Source organism: Paroedura picta, chromosome 2 (genome assembly GCF_049243985.1).
Source record: "Paroedura picta isolate Pp20150507F chromosome 2, Ppicta_v3.0, whole genome shotgun sequence".
Lineage (NCBI taxonomy): Eukaryota > Metazoa > Chordata > Lepidosauria > Squamata > Gekkonidae > Paroedura > Paroedura picta.
In genome coordinates, this window is record NC_135370.1 from 90,845,142 (window position 1) to 90,868,977 (window position 23,836).

At 42.0% G+C, this 23,836-nt stretch overlaps 1 protein-coding gene across 2 annotated transcripts in view; it reads left to right on the plus strand.

Moving 5' to 3' along the window:
* Positions 1-16,148, plus strand: part of IGSF22 (immunoglobulin superfamily member 22) — a 52,569-nt gene extending 36,421 nt beyond the window's left edge. For both annotated transcript variants that reach the window (XM_077321571.1, XM_077321572.1), the window contains 6 exons: positions 2,020-2,316; positions 4,752-4,840; positions 6,562-6,754; positions 9,359-9,658; positions 11,744-12,070; positions 15,832-16,148. In XM_077321571.1, coding sequence (XP_077177686.1) covers positions 2,020-2,316; positions 4,752-4,840; positions 6,562-6,754; positions 9,359-9,658; positions 11,744-12,070; positions 15,832-15,899 — 1,274 coding nt within the window. In that variant the 3' untranslated portion in view covers positions 15,900-16,148. The remainder of the gene's footprint in view (positions 1-2,019; positions 2,317-4,751; positions 4,841-6,561; positions 6,755-9,358; positions 9,659-11,743; positions 12,071-15,831) is intronic.
* The last annotated feature ends 7,688 nt before the right edge of the window (positions 16,149-23,836 follow it).

The window sequence follows — 23,836 nt, forward strand, 5'->3', positions numbered from 1 at the left end:
TCTGAGTCCCCTTGGCATGGGCAGATTCACTATCTCCCATCATCTCATCTGTGGCTATAAAAGGGCAAATCAAAGACCTTTTATGCATGGCGGCAGCTACCCTGTGCTGCTTCCGTGCCGTTGTGGTGGGGCACGATGTCCTGCCATTCCCCGTGTACACACGGAGGCAGGGCATGCAGAGCTGACCTGGCATAGCGCACGCATGCTTTATGCCGGGGCCAGGAGTGCCGGATCGCTGCCGGCCAAGGTAAGCAAAGCAGGGGGGGAGGTGACAAGGGGCTGGGGGGATTGGGGGGGCAGGCCCCCTCCACATGCACTGGTGGGGGCAGAGGGTAGCCCCTGCCAGCTCCAAGGCTTCACGTCGGGGCTGGGCGGGCCAAAACACCTGGTGCTGGCAATTATGCACAGCGACGGCCCGCCTCAGCCCCTGCCAGTCCCCGGCGTACCCAGGAAGCTGTGGAAGTTCCCGTGTTTGCTTAACGTGGGCCTTCTGTAGCCCTGGGCCGGGACACACCTGCACTGGCGGCGGTGGCGAGAATTATCGAGGATTTTCCCCGAAGCGCTGCCACAGCCAGTGCGGGCATTGTGGCCCAAGCTAAGTGTTTTCGACCAGTGCCAGGGCTTTTTCGGTCCTGGCCCCTACCTGGTGGAATGAGCTCCCAGAAGAGCTGCAGGCCCTGATGGAGCTCTCTGGGTTTTGCAGGGCCTGCAAGTCAGAGCTCTTCTGCCAGGCATTTGGTTGAGGCCAGGTCAAGATCCCAGGGTTTGAGATTGCGTCTCCACACCGCCCGTCCTCCCCACCCCGGTTCTCGGTATTAGACTGGGTCCGGATGTTGGTGATCTATCCCTTGGTTTTTCCATCACCAATTTCTACAATTGTAATCCATACTGGTGAAAAGGGCTCTGAGTCATTGGGGGAGAAATTTCTATTTTTATATTGTTACTGCCTTATTATCTGCTGTGTATTGTGTGGATTGTTATGATGTTTAGGATTTGGATCATGCTGTTTTATGATACATTGTACTGTGAACCGCCACGAGCAGTGGTATATGTTTGGCCACAGATTCAGGAAAACAAATGAGCAAGAAATATATTTAATGCTTAATGTTATGTATTATTCTGGGCTCTGTATGCTCATACCTACCTGAGCCGAAGTACACCATGCACAGACATTAGGTTGGAACTTGGAACACTTAGACCGTTTCTGCACTGGACACTTCACTGCCCTGGCTCTCGTGCAGGAGCACAAATCGTGGGCAGATGAGGCACACTGGGCCAAATGCTCTCCTGTGTGGGTGCAGGAAGAGGTGGGGCAACCTGTCATGACTAAAACTCCAGCCTGCAGTCCAACATGAAACCTCCAGTGCATAAACGGTCTTAGAGAGATCTCCTCTGGCCCCTGGTCTCCATTCAAAGACATAGCAGCCCCAAGAATGCAAAAGTTGGATATCCCTGGTACTCTAAGAAAAACACTTCTCTTTTTATTTGATTTTCAGTTGTGCTCTTCCAGGTGCCCAAAGTGGCTTGCAAGATCACCAAAACTAAAGGGGAGCCAAACCAAAATGCAGAAGTGAAGCTTGAAAAACATAAACGCAATAATTTCAGGGGTTAAAAATGTCACAAAATGCCATTTAAAGTTAAGATGATGAAAAGAAATATGCAAGTCATTTCTGTTCTTTGGCTCAATAGCATATGCAAGTGATTACCTGATGTGTTGCAGTGAGGAACATGCATGTGTGAAGTAGCCCAGGTATTACTGTCGTATGCATCCTTTACTGGGAACAAGTCTTACTGAACATTATTGAAGTAATTCCCATGGTAAACATGCTGTAAGTTTCAAAACAAATTCCAATATAAGTTGTCTTTCAAACTGTTTCATTATTTTATGCATCCTCAGAATAGAAGCATTTGTATCATCACTTACTGAGAAGTATAGGTTTGTTATGTTGATGTAGTGCAAATAGGTTTGTGATGGTGGATGACAATGTATTCACCACTGATATTTTTCTGGGTTTTCAGAGCCTCCTGGACTGGTGAAGGGCTTGCGGGTAGCAGATTCTTCCAACTCAAGCATTTCATTGGCATGGCAACAGCCAGATGAAGGTGATCCACCTTCAGGATACATACTGGAAATGCGGGCTGAAGATACCAAGGAATGGTCTAAGTGCACCAAGATCCCAATTTCTGGCACCAGCTACACCGTTGGGGGCCTGCAGGAGAGGCAGAAATATTTCTTCCGGATTCGAGCAGTGAATGAAGCTGGTGTAGGAGAACCAATTGAGTTAAAGGAAGGAGTTTTGGCTATGCCCCCTCCAGGTAATAGTGACTGATTCAGTACAAATTACCTTCAGTTATACTGTAGCTATGTCTGCCCTACAGAGCTATATTCTCCCTTTGAGCAAGATTGGAGAAATGCTAGCAAGACAGGTCAGCACTGAATGAAGCTGTCTTCAGCTATCTTCTGCTTGTATCCTGGCCGCCTGCTGGCCTAATAACTGTGGCAGCATGGATGAATAAAGGGTGGGTGCATATCAGAAAGCAAATTCTGCAGAGGGGAAGCATATTGATATGCACCTAAAACATACTCAACTGCAACCATCACCTTCATGTCAGCTTCAAATGTGTACAGGACTGGCAGTTGGGTGGTCATTTTTCTGGTAAAATGCTGCCCCATCCTTTTAATGTGGGAAGGGCCTAAGATATTCAGAAGTAAGAGGGGAGAAATGCAAATACAAAGGAAAACTTTACTTACTTAGTTTTGAATTGTAATCAATTTGTCCTTCTCTCTATTATAAAATTCCAACATATATGAAGCTGTTTCTGATAAAAATAAGGCAAAAGAAAGAGGTGTGATTTAGGAATAAAACAGAACAAAACATTTTAGAGTTTGACTGATATGACTGGTTGAGACCATTTCCTCACTGTGAACTTCGTTAGCCCGGCTCCCTCATGGGAGCACAAATCCAGGGCAGACAAGGTGCACCAGGCCAAATGCGCCCTGTCTCAAACTCCAGGCTGCAGGGCAGTACCTCCACTGCGGAAACATTCTCACTGATCTATCTTTTGGGGTTCATTTCCAACCGACGTATACCATATCTTAGCAAGCAACAGTTTCTTATTCTTATTAATGTTGTTGATATTTTGATGATGCAAGAAACTTTATATAATTCTACTATTGTGTATTCTAAATTCAAAATAATGTTTTCTTTTTCTTTAATCAATTAATTGTAAACTCTGTGAGACTGGCTAAGTAATAGTCACTTCCGAAGACCATGATATGGGCTCCGTGGCTGAGTAGATACAAGATCTTCTACATCCACTTGCAGTATTTTGACTAGTTCATCATAGTTGCCTCCTACTTTTACGATAATGGGCTGGGAAATTAAAACTGGAAGCAAAGTAGATCTCCCCAAAAGCTAGAGCTACTTTGGTCATTTTGTTGCACTTTTCTTGCTAGGGCCAGAAGTAGTAGAAAACACCTGTTCGTCTCTTCCAGCCAAACTAGACACAACACAGTACATTAAGTGTCTCCTCATTTATTTATCTTTTAGTTCAAATGCAGCTGTGTAAAGGGGAAACTCTAGGCTGGAGGAATGTATTTGTTTTCTTGCTGTGTTTATTTCACCCTGCAATCACTACTAAGGATCTCCAGGCAGCTGGTACAGGGAGGTTTTCAGTCCTTTCTGTATTTGCATGCTAAAAAATTACCTTTCCTAAGCTGCATTTCTCTTTGCAGGGGAGAAGGTTTGAGCATGTTATTTCTTTCCCTGAAGCAAACTTGAGATGCAGATTTTACCCAACAGAGCAGTTCACAAAGACATGTTTCCCTGCATCACTCTCTCTGCAGTGCACCATTATTTTGATCAATTTCAAAGCCACATTTAAACGTAAATAGACTAACAAGAAAAACTCAAAGTCTCAAAATCGACTGCTCTCCCCCAGGCTTCTTCTTGAACATCGTTGACCTCCTTCTCCTCCACCTTAGGAAGGGGGGTAGGAAGGGGATCTTATTATTGTGCCGCCATGTTGTGACATTTTAAAGTCTTTTAATGGGAGTTTTTAATGGGGTTTTTAAGACACTGTAACCCGCCACGAGCCCATTTGGGAGTGGCGGGAAATAAATCAAAATAATAATAATAATAATAATAATAATAATAATAATAATAATAATAATAATAATAATAATAATAATAATAATAATCTGGTTCTTTGCTGCTTATACAATTGCCAGACTTCTGTGTCAACTCATGGATTATATATAGCATCTGACCATCCTCCTCTTTGCTACAACTAATACTTGTTAAGTACTCAGAGGTAACCAAAGTATCCATTGCCTCCCAGTTGGGCAAGAATGTGGATATATTTAAGAAATGTGTTCCCAACATACAGTATGTTTTAAACCATATCTGACTGTCCCCCATGAGGACCTACATTTTGCCAGGACCTTTTGGCAGCTCAAATATTCATTGGTACATCAGTCACCTCTTGGTTTGCATAGTGATTGGAGCTATTTTTTGTAATGGGTTGGGATAATGAATCACCACTAGCCTAAAAATAACAGTATTCCAAGGCCTGATACTGGAGTAATGTATTTTTTATCTATTGCTTTTTCTGGTAGTTTCTGGTGTTTAGCGACTTTTCCTTTGGAGATGTAGGGATGCAACAGTGAAGGCATGTTTTGATTACCTTCTAACAGACAGTTTTAATTATTTTTCTTTCATTCTCTGCTGTTGTGTTGGTTGGTCTTCTAGCTCCTCCAAAGTTTGATCTGAGTGCCAGACTGAAGAGTCACATGGTTGTTCGTGCGGGAACTGCCCTCTGTATTAATGCTTCTTTTACTGTAAGCTGTCAATTCTTTATGATTGGCTCCTATATTATGAAAATAATGCTTTATAAGTTTACTTTGCAATTAAGATTTTGTAACTTTCTCTTCATTACCATCTTTTCACACATTTATAAGGCTTTAATTGCCACTGGGTTGAGGGTGATAGAGGCAAGTACATGTTTGTGTGAGATCTTTATTCCACTAAATACTGGTCCAGATAGCCCAGCTGAACTGACATGTGAAGATGCCCTCATCCAGAGCTGGATTTATGCAGAAGCTAAGTGAGCTACAGTTTGGGGCTTTAGATTATGAGGGGCACAAAATTACAGAAATTTCAGTTTGACCCTTTATTTTGGATAGTACTATCAGGCCTTTTAAATGTGACAAGGCATAGGGTCTCAGCATGTGTAAATTAGCTTTGCTTCATCTGCAACAAAACGTAAGTATTAGAAATAATGCCAAATTATTTCTGAGAGCCAATTTGGTGTAGTGGTTAGAAGTGTGGACTTCTAATCTGGCATGCCAGGTTCGATTTTGCACTCCCCCACATGCAGCCAGCTGGGTGACCTTGGGCTTGTCACGGCACTGATAAAACTGTTCTGACTGAGCAATGATATCAGGGTTCTCTCAGCCTCACCCACCTCACAGGGTGTCTGTTGTGGGGAGAGGAAAGGGAAGGCGACTGTAAGCCACTTTGAGCCTCCTTCGTGTAGAGAAAGGCAGCATATAAGAACCAACTCTTCTTCTTCTTCTTCTTCTTCTTCAAATAACTGATTAAGTGCATTGCCAAATTATTTATGATATTTCTGAATGTCTGTAACTGGAACAGGATACTCAGTAAGGTTTTTTCTTTTGTACTACTTTTGTTTGTCACTTGATCTCTGGATGTCAGGAACTACCCTAAACACTGTTGTGATGAGTAGCTGTGAAAGCACAGAATGCTATGTAAGGTTAAAAATTTTGAGTCATTTGTGGAAGGGAGGCTTAGACTGGACAGAGAAGCCTGGTTATTCACAAGTCTACCCCAGTATGTGGTTAGATTTCATATTTGTTATGTACACAGGCAAAATGAGAACTTCCATAGATGTATGAAAAACTCCCCAAAGTTAAACTAGGTAATTACCAGGAGAAATACAGCGTTTTGCATGTGTACTGTTTTCTTTTAAAGTAATCACAATAATGCAAAGTAATGCTATTTGGGATGCCAGACTAATCAGGGCTTTATGAACCCTGTAATCTCTTCTCCTCAAATCCATGCCATGGAGCTTTATCGGTGGGATCAAGCACTGCCATTAATAGCTGCATGTTTGCTGGGGATTCATTACGTTCCTCCAAACTAATTTGGGCATTTTTGTAGCCTTCAGAACTATCCGGGATTCACTATATGTGGTTTGGCTATTCCTATATGATCACAGAAGTGTGGAGTTCAAAGGGAAATCTGGGTAATGGCTGTTTTTCCTGCCATGTTCTCAAAAGTGAATTCTTCCTTAAATTTTTTAGTTGCCAGGTCACAATTCACTCTACCGCTTCCAAACAGCTGTTTGAGTAAGAAACCCAGCATTCATGGCTCCTCCTTTCCATTTATTTTGTCCACCTCTTCCCATGTCAGCTGTAGCAAGCATGATTCTAAGTATGATACGCAGAGAAGGTAAAGAGAGAGACAGATGAAAGAATCAGGGAAAGAAAAGATGGCATAAGTTATGTTTTCTGCTTTTGACAAATTTTGTTTCTGGCAGGGCTCCCCTCCACCAACTGTGGTATGGCAAAAGGATGGAATTCCCACAAGGGGAAGGGAGAACATCACCAAAAGGAAGAACCACTCCCAGTTCCTCATCCACAGCACCAAACGCTTTGATACTGGACTCTACCGCGTTGTGCTCAGCAATGACTATGGAGAAGCCTTCTATGACATCCACGTGCGAGTGGCAGGTACAGGAGAGTGCCTTGCGAGCTTGGAATTAGACATAATTGTGAAAGTGAGACTTTGTTCCCTTTATAAAAATAAATAAATAAACCTTTTTTTTTTTTTGTAGCCTGCCCATTCTGGAAGTTCAGGGTGCGTGACAACATAAACAATTGTTCGGAATATAAAATTGCATAATCAGGAAAACATGTTATATTTCGGTAGCCCCCAACTAGTTTAGGCTGGGGGTGGGAATTCAGATTCTAAGAGGGCAGATCTTCCCTCTGTTTCAGCAGTGAAGCAAGCACTTCTTGATGGTCTATCAGGGCCTCAACCATAGGCCTAGCGGAATGGCACTGTCTTGCAGGCCCTGCAAGATCCCACAAGGCTCTGATATCTTTTGGAGCAGTGTTCCACCAGATTGGGCCCACGACTGAAATGGCCCTGGTCCTGGTCAAGGTCGGTTTCACCTTCTTTGGGCCTATCCATATATCAAGGGGTGCACTGTCTACATGAATGGATTATCTCTACATCTTTGGAAAATTTGTTTGAACTTCTGAATTGATATTCTAACACCAAAATGGGAGCAAAACTCTTGGAGTAGGAGAATACCTGCATGGGAGAAGAACATTTTTATTCTGTAGGATAAGAATCTCCTTTTAGGAGTCATGTGCATGAAAGCATAAAATCAGGAAGTTCAGTGAGTGTGAGAAGGTGTGTGTGGAACCAGTTCTGGGGCTATGTGCTATTTTTTCATACCTTTTCTTAGACTTCTAAACTGAAACAAGTCAATGTTTTGCTGCATTTTTCTCTTGTCTTGTTTTACCTTTTAAATTCCCTTCTGGAGAGTTGGAAATCTTCAGGCACATTCTACCTTGGTGTGTCAGTAGGATGGAAAGAAGGATGGAAAGAATCCCCTGAGAAAGCACCATAAATGGTGGCAATGATCCTCTGTAGGTAGGCTAAGTGGAGAACTGGCACTGAGCAAAGTTGGACTTTGCATTTAGATCTCATGATAAGCCAGTTAGTACAAACCATACTGGACAAGCTTGGTTAAATAATTGTATGGAATCCTGGATTAACACCTACCAAAAACTATAACTTGTTGGACAGATATTACACTCAATTGAAGTTGAATGAAACCATGGCCTATAAAGTGTGATCTTCTACTGTAATATCTGCTTAGATGTAACTTGGCCTTGGAAATGAAACTTTTAAATGGTAAAACACATTTATGGCATTTTCACCCTCCCACACAGGATTTCACATTATCTAGCTCTTAGCTGAGTATTCCCTATTCGTCTATTCTTTGTTTTTCTCTGGGTTAGAATGTATATTAATAGAGCTGGTCCATCCTATGGAACTGACAGGAGAGACTAAAATCCTTCTTTTATCTTTGTTTTATAATAGCACAGAAGAGGCTGATGATAGTAAATAAAAAGCAAATAATGTTTTATTTTACTTTGAGGGAAAATGGTCAAGTAGAAATCAGGTTTAGGACATATGAGGTGAACATGCAACAGGAATGAGGTAACTGCATAAAAATCAACATCAGATAATGTCACAAAGAAGTAGCTCTTTCTGTTATTCAGACAGGTTTTTAAATTTTGAGGAGAAAGATTTCTTGGCAGTCTCTGTTTATATAAACAAGCATAAGCTTCCTGGTCTCACAGACACTTAAGTTGGTGAGGTCAGGAACATTCATACAAGTTCCAGTTTCCTTCCTGATACACTTGCAAGGGATCACTCTGTCTTCTAGGAGCTATTTCCCTCAGTCTTTACAGGGATGGACTACTTGTCCCACTTCCCTAATTCAGGATCCTTTTTGATCCTCTCCCAGTGTGTTTTGTTCTTTCCCTGTTAACTCTCACCTCCCTCACTCCTAACTGACCTTCTCAACTAAAGAACTCCATTTGAATACCTCATCACTCAAATTTCTCAGGCTGGGTCACAGCATTAACCATTTACTGTCTATCACAGCATTAACTGGTATATTACTGTTAAGGCCTAGGAACTATAAATATTATTTTCCAGATTGTGTAACATGATTGTAGGCTAATAAAAGAATATCATGCAGTACTGTATAGATAAGTAGGGCAGTTCCTTCAATAAGGTCTTTGTTTATTACTACCTGCTGCTGTGTGCTATTATGTGTTTTATGGTGCTAGGAAGACAGCATTTCAGTTAATAAACAATGTGCATAGGCATCAGTGAGATATGAATACTGGCATCTGATAATTAATAGAAATAAGAACATAATTCTGAATGTGTGGAGCTGAAGCTGACATACGAATCAGACCACTGGGGAATCTTAGCTCAGTATTGTCTACTTTGACTGCAGCTTTCTGGAGTACAGGCAGAGATGGTTCTTTCTCAACATCTGCTACCTGAGATTCTTTAACTGGAGATGCTAGGGATTGAATTTGAAATCTTCTGCATGTGCAGCACTGCTCTGCCAAAGCCATAGACCCATCTGATCTATTGATGATTCCTCAGTAGGAATTTAGAATTTCACGTGATCTGAAAAGAACATGGACTAGTTCATCCCCCTAGTGAGAAATGCTACAAAAATGGGTGAATGGCTACAAACAGAGATAAGCAATGACTCATGCTTAGTATGTCTTTCTTAGATTTCCCAAGGCCACCTACTAACCTGAACCTTTATGAGGAGGTGCCAAACACGGTATCTCTGACATGGGATCACTCTCCGGATATCAAAGAGGATGGAAGCGCCCATTATGTCATCCTGAAACGTGACACCAGTACTGCCACATGGTTCACAGCTGCGGAGAAAGTTTACAGTAATAAGTATACTGTCACAGGTCTGCTTCCTGGCAGAAAATATTTCTTTCGAGTCATTGCCCGCAATGATATTGGTGATAGTGATCCTTTAGATTCAAGGGATTCCTGGCATATCAATAAAGATAAAGGTAAGCCTGTATTCATATATATATATATATTGAGACAATAGTTTGGTTTTCACAGATTTATGTACAACTTACAAACTTGCCATAGACTCTTCTCTATCTGGAAATCATCACAGCCTTTTTATTGACGTTGTATTTTTATCCTGTTTTCAGCCAGAGATTTTTAAAGCATTTTACAGTATTTAAATATTAAAACAAAACCAGAGCATATGTTAAAACATTCCCATGGGAAGGAGAATGAACTCTGCTCTTGCAGAAGGTTGCCCCCGTTGTTCTCTCTACTCTGTGTAGCTTCAGTGATGGCAACTGGGCATAATGGAAGGGCTCGTGACTGTTATCTGTTCTCCCTCTTGCTGAGAGCTGAAGGCATTATCTTAAGAGGAGGGGTCCATAACTTGCAGTTGCCAAGGTAATAGGATGTGGGGTAGAAGAGGCTCTTTCACAGGATGCCTGCCCATTTTTCCTCACAATGTGCTTTTATTCCCATTGTACTTTCTATAAGATTTGGAGAATGGCTGGTGAAAAAAAGTGAACTAAAAACAATCTGGGGTATGCTGGGGCAAATTAGCAGAACAGGAAAGTTTAACTTCTCTTCTCCAACTGGTTTTTCTCTACAATGTATCCCAAAAGCCCTGCATTAGAATAATGAGAGAAACATATATATGTCAAGGATAGCAGGGGAGGCATCGGGGAGGCTGCAGCAGATGGTGGCAGGCCAGGGAGGGCGCAGTGGGTTTGTTGGAGGGTGGAGGGCCTTACTCAGTGGCTGGCAGCCAATCAGAGGCCCTCCTGCACTTCCAGACAGTGTGTCAGCCCTCTGACTGACCCTTGTGGGGAGGGCCAGGCACGTCATCGGAAGCATGGTCACAATTTTATGTGGTATGATGTACATGTGGAATAAAGATGCACTCCTTATAGACCAACAGATTGCCTAACTCACACCAGATCTCCTCAAAGTACTTTAGCCAACTCACAGCAGTCTCTGTTGACTTCTCTGCCTCCTCAAAGGACACCAAAAGATTGTGAGACAAAATTTACCTTTGCTAAAGTCATATTGATCTTCCTCAACTAAGATTGTTCTTCTGTATGTTTAATAATTTCATCTTCTATAATGTTTTACACCAATTAACCCAGGACATACATGAAGCTAAAGGACCGTATATTTCTCTTTATACAGCTTTTCCAGTTCACAAAGTACTGATGATTTGTATTTTCCCACTTAAAACAGCCGTAAGAATGATGTATCCCTATTTTCCAGTCCATAATGGAGACTGGGAGAGATTCAATTGCTTGTGCAACCATAAAATGAAATTTTCTCTTGAATCAAACTGATTTCTCTGCATGTTTACTATGATGCTAACTGTATTCAGTCAAACATGAGCTAAAATGACTGTATTTGAGTTGAAAACTCAGTACTTACAAATTAGTAAATGCCCAAGAAAACTATATTGTTCTTTCCTTTTAAATCCAATCTGGATGGATTGCAAGAGTGAAGAACAGAAACTCTAGAACATATCCCCCTATATAGTCACATTAATGAAAGGGAGGGATGCAAACTTCACTCAGCACAATTTAAATTTATCAGAGCATCTGGGAAAAGTTCATTGAACAGAGCTTTCCATTCGTGATTTTCAAAACTGGGGTTTATGTATTCAAGAGTAAGTTACCACAGAAAAGACAAAGCATCTCAGGACGATTTGCCTCCATTTAATATATGGCCTTCTAGAATTATTGTAACACTGTTTTGAAGTATGCCTATGATTCTACTTCCTAAAACAAACTGCTCTTACTAAAAGAGAAATTGTTTATGTCAGCACGGAATTGAGACACACATTTTTCAGTCAGAGTAGTTCAGCAGTGGAATTGGCTGCCTAAGGAGGTGGTGAGCTCCCCCTCACTGGCAGTCTTCAAGCAAAGGTTGGATACACACTTTTCTTGGATGCTTTAGGATGCTTTGGGCTGATCCTGCGTTGAGCAGGGGGTTGGACTAGATGGCCTGTATGGCCCCTTCCAACTCTATGATTCTGTAGCCAAACACGTAACTGACTGGTTTTAGAGCCAATGATGATCATATTGTGTCCTCAACAGAACTGTTCAGTGCAAGGATAAAGGAATATCATGAGCGGGACTGGCGCCACGCCCCTCGTTTCATCACCCCACTGAAAAATCATGCAGTGCGCCGGGGCCAAGATTGTACCATGAGCTGTGCTTTCTTGGGAAACCCTCGTCCGGTGGTTACATTATATAAGGGCAATGTCAACATCACAGCCAATTCTAAATTCTGGTACAACTCTACAAGTGGTGTCTGCACCCTGATGATCCCTGCGTGCACTAACAAGGACAGTGGAGACTACTCCATTCTAATTGAGAATGCACTTGGGCAGGAAAAATGCAACTGCACATTGACAGTATACGGTAAGCTGAATTCTTCCTTGGCAAGACTTATAGATATTGATATGAGACCATTTGTGTAACCACACTGATCATGAAACAACATGCTAAGCCAAGCAAGTTGTTCGTCTATACTATATTTGAAGAACTAATTCAACCGAAGCTGGCATTTTCTTATATTAGCCCAAGGAGAAATAGGGAGTAGCTTTTGTTGCTTCCCACTGTGACAAGATGGTTCTAGTTACAGTGAGAAATTAATTTTCAGTTGTCTTATGTAATGTCTCCTCAAACGCCTGACAGGAGAAGATAGCCACACTAAAGACTGAGCAGAAAAATAGCAATAATATAAAGGAAAAATAAATTATTTTGTTCAGTAGTACTGCTCTTACAAGTTTCACATATGCTTCTTCAGGGGGACCCATGAGAATGCAAATAAAAACAAGAAAAATTACCATTAAAAATAGAATTAAGAAACTCAATAAAACTACAATAAAGGCTAAGCATGGAAAAATGCATAAATGTATCCAAACCCACAAATTCATGAGCATGTTTCAGATATATCTCATTAATCTTGAGAAAACTTAGAATACATATTACAGAACAAAGAAGAAAAAAGAAAACCCAGGTGCCCGACTGATTCAGTACTTTCTAGAGCATAAGCATGGTCCAACAGACTTTATAATGATCCAGTGTTCTTTAAACGAACAAGAAGCAGAGTGGCTTTTGAGGCTGACGGCTCTGGTTCCTCATGGGTAGATTGAAAGCCTCAGATGGTTATTGCTTACATGACTGAAAAACTGAGTCAGCCCTCACACTTCTCTCCCTGAAGTTCTGTCCTGTGGGAACAGCTCTGGCTGTTTTAGGGGTTATTTATTTATTTTTCTAACTTGTGAAAGTTTTAGAGTGATCCCTAAAATTTTCATTTTAAGATCTGTTCCCATTTTTTTCTGTACCAAATGGGACTGCTTTAATTCTTATAACTGCTTCCAAAAGGAACTGGTGTCACTACTAGTAGTAGTATTTAAAATGTAACACTGACAGTGTATAAATACCCCCCCCCCACACACACATACATGCTATGCCATAGATCTACAATGTCATTGAGTATCTGAGTGCAATCATGTAATAGACAAGGTATTTTATGATTGCTCTAGCAGGCTGCTCCTATCCACGTAGCCCACAGCATCCACATAGCCCACAGATACCTTTCTCTTGCAAGAGTTGCAGGATCAGGGCCATAGCCATGGGTGGGCACAGCAGGGCAGTGCTCGCCCTTCAGTCTGTCCAGCCTGCTTTCCAGGACCTCAGCCACAGTCCCCACCTCCTGCCGAGGGTAACTCGGCAGGGAAGATAAAGTCCTGAATGCCATACACTGCCGGGGGGGGGGGGAGGGAGGGGGAGGCTTTGCCAAATGATCAGCAGCTCCAACCCTTCAAAGCCTGGCCAGTGGACCTTTGCTCCCACTGCCTCCATGTGTTTGCATGGCATGCTAGGAAAGGCCACGAGCTCTGCTGCCCTGCACCCCTGCCCTACCCTGCTCCTCCAGTTCCCAAAACTGTGGCGTGGGCAGAGACAGCAGCAGCATGGAATTGTGGCAGACACAACAAACAAGCCAGCATTCGCCACTCAAGCCCCCCCCCCCCATGGCTAACCCCATTGACAATGCACCAGGATGCCTGGGCAGAACTCTCCCCAAGTCTGAGCATCAACAGACAAGTGAGTGCAGGGTGAACCTGAGTTCTGTGAGCCTATACAGCCTACCTGCCCACCCACCCACTTTGGGGAGCTTTCTTTCTGCACTCTGCAGCTACACTGAACCTCATCCTCATAGCTGGGCCTCCACCCCACCCCAAAAAAGGGCTATTATGGTTAGGTGAAATGGCAAATTATTGTTTGCCTTCAACCCACCATAACAAAAGCATTCTGAGAGGTCTCCAGTCCTCCTGGAGGTTGGCAACCCTAGGTAGGTCTTGTTACAAAAAAATTGTTCCTTTACCAAGAAAAATTCTGGCTATGGGCTTGTGCAGGGTGGGCGCAGGGTGGTAAGCAGTAGGATCAGATTTAAAGCCCTGATGACACACATTTTAGCCCATGCTTATCAACCAGAAGGAATCCATCCACCCTACTGCTCGTAGAGACACTGCATGTGTCACACATTTCCTTCACAGAAAGCATGAACTTCCATGCAAGCTACATATGGTTAATCATACATGATGGCAGTCTGCAATCATGAATTTTATTGTGCAAGGCCATGCTGGGAAGCCATGAGTGACTACCACTTCCCAGCACGCGTACCTTCTAGTGCAACCTCATCAGCAGAATCACACCCTCCTAAATCTATCCACTTCAATGAGCTTAGAAGGGTGTGGACTGCATGGAATTGCACTGCAGGTTTTTGTTTTGGTTGGGTATAAATATTAAGGGCTTTACAGAAAATATGTGGTTCAAAAGAAGTGGCACAGCATAGGTATTCCAGGAAGGAGTCAGCAGGTTGCATGCGGCTTTCTCTTTCTCTCTCTTTTATCCTGGGGAAGTGTATTCTTTGGCTCCCCCCACCATCAGGCTTCAAGGTATGTGTTTGTCCTTTTTAAGAGAAAGCTGAGAATGATGTTTCTAGACACAGCTTAGAAATGGATACTGCCCCAATAAAAGTCTATATTTGGCTGAATTGGTTTGGTTTATTTTTTGTAATTTGTGACCAATGCTTCAGCACAGCAGGATGGCATAAGCCAGTTTACAGTTTCAGTTCTGTGCTCACTGCAAAAAGAGCTTCAACTCTTAAACTCCATCTTTCAAACTCCATGGAATAAAAGAGCACAGATCATGCTCAAGGAAAAGTATTGATTTATTATGTTTTATTTTAGTCTGCCCTCCTACCAAGGAGCTCAGCGCAGCATCCATGACGCTACTCTCTCCTCTCTTTTACCCTCATAACAACCCTGTGAGGTAGTTTAGGCTGAAAGACAGTGACTGGCCCAAGGTTACACAGTGTGTTAAATGGTGAGTGGGGACTTGAACCTAAATCACCCAGGTCCTATTCCAGCAATTTAACCACTACACCACACTGGCTCTCAACCTATTGCATTTTTGGAGAAAAGAGGTACCCTGTTAGCTATTAAATGTATATCCCCCTTTCCTCCATTGTGGAGGTCAGGGTGGCATACATGGGGCTCCCAGAAAGTGTGCTTGTTGCTCAGGCATGGCCGAGATCTGCAAGGTGGCTGTCCCACACTCTCCATCCATAGCCGCCTGGCACCTGTTGGTGTGGTGATAGCCTTGCTGTGCCAGACCTATTAATCCCATTAATGCCTGCTGGTTTGAAGAGATTAAAGGATGACCTCATGGTGAGTGACTGTATAATAACAGCTTCAGACAGCCATGATATCCTGAGATAACTGCAATAATTTCAAGCACATGTTGTGATGTGGATGTTTCTGTGTTGTTCAGTGGTACCTTCAGAAATCTATATGACTGAACCCCCTGCATGTTGTGAAAGTTTAAATTGTGACCTCACATATATTTAATCTGGTGACCTCACATATATTTAATGATACTGCTCAGCCACCCCAACCCAAAATGTAGGTCAACACATTGTTCAGAAGGCAGGCCAACGAGTCATCACTGTGAAAAGAAAACCCACAACTGGTAGAATGTAGGCTTCTTTGCAGAAGCCCTGAGAACAAGACCATGGAATCTAGTCCTAGCAGCCCTAGGTGGAATTTTCCAACAGCTTGATGACAAACTGTGGTACTGTGCCTTAATGTTTTATTATCTTTTTCCTGTAGATAAAGATGATAAAAGCCTTCTGGATTCAGTGACTGACAGCCTCCAGAAGTCAAAGCACATCATGTGAGCAGGATCAGACACAAGTTTTAATCTAGTTAAGCACACAAAAGAATTCAAATGTTGTAATGTTGCTTAGGTAGTATAATTGCTGGGCCCTTTGTAACCATTATATTACATGAGATGAGATGGTGGTGCATAATACCTTATGTCCTTCTTAGAGGAAGCTGATGTGTAGTTTGCCTCCAGAGCTTTGAGATGGCTTAAGAATTTTGTCAGTCCTAGCAAAACCTTGGAAATAAAGATGTGCTGTATATGAGTTGTTGTTCTTTTTTAATTTTGTGCTGTCTTTTCCACTAAAATCCTGTAATTTATAATCCATTCAGTGAAAACCTTGGGGTAGTATTTTATGATACAGCACCAATGCGTCAAAAGCAGAATATATGGCTAAGAAAGGGGAGGAAATAGCCCTTTGCTCAAGAGCAAACTATACTTTCATTACCATCCTGTTGCTCTCATCAAAGTAGAGAGAGGCTGGAGATACCACCTGCATCTAAATGAGGAACTGATGAATAGCATTCTAAAAGCACATCAGGCAAGAGCAGTTGCAGTGGGTGCAAGATTTTGCATGATTTTTCTCCTGCTTTTGAAATGGTCTTCAGCAGTTGTAGGAAATAGCCTTTTGATAATCTAAACCAGTCACCCGAGGGCTACTCCAGAGCCTCAGAGGGGTTACTCCAGTTGGGTGGATTTAATTTTTGAAGATTTTTTAAAATGAACTAACCTGGGGAGGAGTCAGGAGGACAGCATGGCTTTCTGCTCGTCTGCCTGGTCTGTGGTAGCCTGGTTGTATTCTCACACACAATGGAAAAGGAGTGGGAGGGAAGAGTTGAATCTACAGTACTCCCCCACCCCATTGGCTCCTCTCATTCCCTCCTCTCAGAATTACTTTTCAGATGCCCATTGGCAGAAAATGGCTGGAGGAAGGCTGTTACAAGCAAAGAGATTCAGGGTCTGCAGAATGGCACTCTTCCATCAGGCATACCGTTGAGGCCAGCATAGTGCAAAGAGAAATAATAATATTTGACTCCCTCCCCACCATCACCACTTCCATCATCTAGACTCAAGAAGTTAGTTTTGTGGGATAAGGCAGAACAATTTCAACCGAATTTGATTTTATATATATATTATAATTTTATTGTTTTCATTAATATATGTCTGGAATTTTTTTACTGTTGCTAGCCATCCCAAGACTTTGCAAAAGAGGGGTATATAAGTCCAATGAATGAATGAATGAATGAATGAATGAATGAATGAATGAATGAATGAATGAATGAATGAATGAATGAATGAATGAATCTTCAAGGCCTTACACAGTCCAGGACCTCTCCAAGGATGTCCCCCAAAGAGCATTACACTCTCTAAACTCCAACCTATCGGTAGTCCCTTGCCCCCCAAAAGTGTGATTGACTTAGAGGAATGAGTTGCCAGCTGAGATCTGGACCATATTGGGGCTGACAAAGTTCTGAAGGGTCTGCAAGATAGTACTCTTCCACTAGGCATATGGTTGAGGCCAGCACAAGTACAAGATAACATCAAAAAGGTTCCCCCCTCCTTTTCTACCTCCTTATCCATCCAAAATCTGGTTATAAAATTGATGCTAGAATTACTCTGACTCAACTGGGCAGAACTGGAGCACACAAGAGGGTATTTAGATTTAAAACGTTTAAATTACTTTTTCTGAATGTTGTATATGTACTTTGTATATGAGGGATTTTTTATGTTAGCTGCCCTGAACCTATGTTTGGGAGGGATGGCCAATAAATCTAATTATTAATAATAACATTCTTCCTTTCTCCCCAATGGGAACCCAAGGCAACTTACATAGTTCTGTCATCCAAATTAGCTTCCATGGCAGAATCGGAATGTAATCTTAATCTCACAGATTCTAGTCCAACTACTGCACCACAATGGCTCTACTGGATCCTGAGAAGTGCTGGATCGTTAGAGGGACTCTTCTAAGCCATGTAAAAGGGCAATAGTAGTAATGATTGCTTAGAGTATCTTTAACATCCATTGGAAATGTCCATCAACCCACCACTAAAAGTATAGAAATATGCTTTCATAGGTTGCATCAAGCAGCCAAATGCTGCAATTGAAGGGTTTGAATGAGGATTCATCCAGATAATAAAAGCCACTGGATTTTCTAATTGCCATATTAATTATGCCAGCCATCTAGCAAAGGAATATGATGCCACAACAAATATTGTGATGATAGTGCAATACTATCGCAGAAGAATATAGAAGAAATAAATACAGTTCAATGAACATAATGAGAGCTTTATTTCACTAGTTGCTGATTGAAATCTCCAAGCAGATTATGGTGCCCTGATGATTTAGATGTCTGAATATGTTTGAAGGATGTTTCTCTGCTGTTATTGATTTTTGTCTGTGCAGGAGAGTGAATACATTGGCCCTTAGAAAAGGACAAAACAACAGTGTTAACTTGGTACCTAAATACTGACAAAGAATCCCTCAGAACAGGACATCATCTGGATTCCTATCTTGAACGTGAACTACATTTGAATGTGAATTGTCATTCTTCACTCATTGCATTCTTTTAACTGCATTTCTTGTATTTTCTTCTGCAAGACTGTGGTATATTACTGTAGTACTGTATCTGCTTGTTTATCAACACTGTGACTCCTCCTCCTCATCTGTTTTTATCCCTGATCTAGCATCTAGAGCCCATATCCAGAGAGAATGGATGACAGAATAAGAGGTAGTGAAGATAGGACATCCTTTAAAAAAATAAATATTTATTTATATATTTAGATATTACACCCTGCTTTTTTCTCTCCATAGGATCATAGAATCATAGAGTTGGAAGGGGCCATACAGGCCATCTAGTCCAACCCCCTGCTCAACGCAGGATCAGCCCTAAGCATCCTAAAGATGTTCTCCAGTGGGAACCCTGTTTACAGTGTCATTCTCCCCTCCCCCTTTTACATTCACAATATCACTGTTTACATTCACAATATCATGCCCTCTTTACAAAGGTGAGCAAAGACTAACTTGTTAGACTTTACTGTTCTGCGAAAGCAGAAGCCTTTCATTATTGTTCTGTGTCCAGAAGAAGGGGAGAGTGTAAGGATCCCTCAGGCTTATTCAGATAAATGTGGCTGGTCATTATAGTTCAATCTTTTTTACCCTTCCTCTAAGGCCAAGTGACTTAGCCATGATCTCCAAACCAAATAACCACTTAAGGAACAAATTGTGCTCATAATTAAGACCTTTTTTACAGGATGGTTTTTAAAAACAATTGCAGCACTAGCATCAAAGACCATTTTAAAAACAGGCCCTGAAAGGGGTGGCAGGCAGGAGGGCTCCTGCAAAGTGTTGTGGCTGCCCAACCTCCCCCACTCATGGGAAGGGAGCAAAGCAGCCCAGCCACAGAGGCTGGACCTCCATAGTCAGCAGGGTACCCATGGCGGAGTGTGACCGCTGACTTCCCTTGCTCTCTGGAGACCAGGAGGTCTGAGAGTAAGCAGCCCAGCCACGGGGACCGGGCTGCCAGTGCCAATGCAGCCAGCCTCCTCTCCTCCTCCCCAGCTTACCTTCTGCTGGCTCTTCCTTTCCCTAAGTGCCCAGAAGGGGCAGTGAGGAGGAAGAGGCCAACAGGGGCAGGGAAGACCTGCTATTGGCCCTCAGTGGGGGAGTGCTATCTCCCTGTTGGGGGCATATCCCCCACTGAGGGCCAATCAGGTAGTGTGCCCACAAACTGAAGATTTCTTTGGCAGTTTCCCCCCAACAATGGTTTCATTTATACTGTTCTTACTCCATCCCAGAGCTCTGTATTCACAGAAGAGGCTATGCACTGACTAATAGAGAAGAGATGCCTGGAGCTAAAAGCACTGCCCACATCCTCAGGGTTGACCTTTTTTATGGCAAAAGCACTATGCAAACACTCTAGATAGTGCTAGTATTTTTGTCTTAGATTCAGCAAGCGGATTTCTGGATTACAATACTTCTAAACTTTCCCCCCTTGAATCTAAATCCAAGACTAACCATGATAAGTAATGGTGGTGGAGGGGATTCAGGTTCAGCTAGCAAAAACTGAGCTAGGAGAATCTGCCTAAAGTTTTCCCCTCAGTGTCCTACAACAAGATAAAGGAATGAACCATTCAGAATGACTTGCCCACTGCAAATTTGGCTCTTGAATTGTTAGTGTGAGGCTACTCAAATATATTTAATGAACTTAATTCAGCAAAATATATATAATAAATTATCTAGAGAGAAAGCTAATCTGCACCAAATGAGGGCAAAAAATTATAGAAGGGGTTGTAAAAGCTAAGTAATGTGCAAAACAAATATTTTATTTAATTATTTTCCTCCCAGGAATAAAACAGTATTTAAACACCAATAACACGTTTTTAATGAAAACAAGAAATTGGCATGTTCATTGAAGTTGCACATATCTTAAAGCCAGGATTCAATTTACCCACTAGCACTTATGTCCTGTGAAATTATACTTAACGATGAAAATATAGTGGAATAATGCCCTCTGTCATACTGGTTTTTCTCCAAAGTACAAACAAACCACAATGTGAAGAAAATAAAGTATCTGAAGAACTGTACATGCACATGGATACTTCTACCTTGAATTGAACTTTGCCACTGGACTCAAATGTTTTGATGATTCAGACCAACCTCGGCAGAGTCTGCGCTTACTTTGTTTATTCCATTGTCAATCCTGTTGAATTCAGATCGCTTTGAACTCGGATCGTCCTCTTCCCCATTGAACCAGGAAAGTCTTCTGCACGTGGTTAGGGTAGTTCAGAAGGGGGGGGGAGCCAAGCCTCTTTCTTTCTTTTCTTGAAGGGGGGGAGGAGCCAAGCAGGGAGCCTCTTTCTTTTATTGGAGGGTGGGGGGGAGAAGATCGAAAAAGGCAGAGAAGGGAGAAAAAATCCAGGACCGACAGAAGTTGAGAGAAATTAGGGGATTCTAATTTCAGTAGGTGCAAACTTAAATTGCAGTAGGCGCAAACTTAAATGGACTCCGGGGAATGGTAGAGGACAGGAAGGCCTGGAGGATCATTGTCCATGGGGTCGCGATGGGTCGGACATGACTTCGCACATAACAACAACAAGGGGTTTCTCCTTTAAGGCAAATTCATCACATGACCATCTGTGGCCAATCACGGGTCCTCTACCACGGAGGAGAGCCCCGATTCAAAACAATGCAATTTTATAATATATTCAGGATTAAAAGCACTCTAAGATATCACACAATAAAGGTAGGGTCACTCCAGATCAATCCTTCTTGCTGCAGAAGGAAATTTCAAATCACCCCAAATCAAAACGGAAATCGCATTCTGTGTAGAGGGCAGGGACTGAATCGATCTGGGATTGGAATAAAAGCTCTGTGCAGTTTACACCCTGGTTACCCACCAAATCCACAATCTTGTTCAGCTACTTCCAGAGAAATCCTATATACTAATTCACTGACTAAAACATTGGTATCTTCTCTTTCCTCAAGGTCCAAGGCAATTTCTAAACAAATTCTAAACAAGTTGTGGGTCTTTTCCACATGGGGATTGGGCATACGGAGCTCCTCCATTGCAGCTGTCAGTACACCAAGAGGCTTCCATATGACATGCGTTCTTGCAGTGTCTCTGCCCCAGAACCCTGGAAGTAGCCACCTCCACGACCACCACCACCCCTGACTGCCTACCTTGGCCTTTTTAGTGCCTTTTTTAACCAGCAGGTTAGGGTTTATCTCTGTTTAGGACTGTGCTGACAGTGGTGGGTAAACAAGAAGCCTTCAGGGTGCAAGCCAAATGACCACGAAAATATGAAACGCTCAAGGAGGCAAATCTATGCACACAGAGAAAAAAGTGCTGTTTGAAAAGAAATTGTATAGTCACAGACTGCCAATTTGAACTCACCATATCCTATGAGAAAATTGCTTTAGTGAGCTCCCGTTAGAGCAGAAGAGAGAAACATAAGTACTATCCACTCAAGAAAATGTGAATAAGACTTTTCAGTAATCTCCATACTCAAATTGCTTAGATTCTTAGTACAAAGCAAAAGCTAATTACCATATTTGGGTATTTCCCCTAAAGTGCAGGTAGGAAGATGGGCAAGCAATACTCACCAGCTCTACAGCAGGGGCAGAGTCCGTGGGCAATAGATAAGCCAACTGGCTAAAGCCTCATTGCAATTTCCCCCTCGCCAGACACTGTTCTGCTCATGGATGCAATGAAACAAGAGATTATATATGCCTGTGTTATGTGTTATTTTAAACCAGCCCTTCCATTCAGACCCCATTAGACTATCCCACTGCTAGTAATTTCAAGGTTTGCTTCTCCTCCTCCTTTCCCTTAGCTGAGTCCCATTAATAACAGTGTAGCTTATAAAAATTCACCTGCTTTCCCTGACAGTGAAAAGTGAAAGCTTCACCTCTTTAATTTCTGTTCGTCATGAAACTGGAGCTATGACCCAAAAAAGTAACGATTTTAATTTCCCCCTCAAATTTATGCACAAGTTCCAGAATAAAAAATCAACACATTAAACATTTTAAACAGCAGATTTGGGATCCCATCACGAGTCTCTGGATGGAAGGATTTCTTCCTGCGGAGGAGGATTTTGTCACCTCCCCTGTCTTCCTGCAGCCCAAATGCCCCCTGAAATGTTACTTCAGGTGCAGGGGTTGGGGGCAGGGACAGAAGCCACCGGGGGATTGGCAGCCTACCATAAGAAGAGGAAACTAGCAAAAACTGCCTCCTTTACACATGCAGATCAATGGAATCCAACTCTTGGCTTTTAGAATAAATGCTTGTACATATAGTTATGTCAAAAACAGTTATTCATGGTGATAACACATTTTACTTTTCTGTACATAGTTGTGTATAACATTACATTTACTATGTAAAAAGAGAGCATATTCTTCATTTTCCCCCCTGTTGTATGAAGATTTTTGTCTCCCAAACAGCTGTTGCTCCATTTCTGATCAGTATTCAATGAGTATTGTCTTTAAATCCTTTCCCCTTCATGAATACAAAACAAAATATAATCCTTGAAAAGTAGCAGACAAATCCAATGGACTATTTGAAATCAACCATTTGAAAACATTTTTTAATATAGTGATGCTTCTTTTTTGGAAAAAAAACCCTCCCTAGGACTAGAACTGCCAGATCAAACAGTGACGTAGAGGATGTGGTCCTACAGTTGTCTAGACAGTTAGAGAGGCTTCAAGTGGGAAAAGGAAGTAATCCTTTCTATTGTATGGAATTTTTATTCTCAAACTAAGGGACATCTATTCCCATAAGGTTTCTTGCATCTCTGTTCAGGAAGGAAATGCCTCCAGGCCTATGACTGCAAAGAAGATGAGTATGAAATGTACCCAGCACTATGGTAACAGTGTGGAATTTGGGTCGTAGAACGTTCCAAAGAAGCCGTTCTTCAGCCTTAAACCAAACATTCTTTAGTCTCCAATTCTACAGCAAGCAGCTGATTTAAGAAGTGTAAATGAAGACAGCGGTTCCAGAATAGGAACTCTTTTCTAATTTTATATTCCATTATTTAAACATTCTGGACCTCTCCATATTTGGTTATATTGTTTTTATTCCAGACTAACTATCTGAAATACACAATGCTGGTTTGAAGAGAGAAATAGTGGGCTCTAGAAGGGTAAAAAAGGCTTAAGAATATATCCCATGTCAGCATCTTAATCTAAAGAATGCACATGATTCGTATCTGGTTGTGCCTTGAGTCGATTATGGGAAAGCAAAATCTCTATTTGACCAGAATATCGATTTGCTTCAGAAATGCATCTCCTCCTTTCACTGTCCATTAATAATAATCAGTTATTCACCTCATCACAGCAAAAGAGATCCAACAAATATGCTCATAATCAGTGCAAAACAGATTCAAAGAACATGCTCCAATCTCAGATAATAACTATGTGCTTGACAAAGGTCATACAGCAATTCAGAAAGGAACGCAA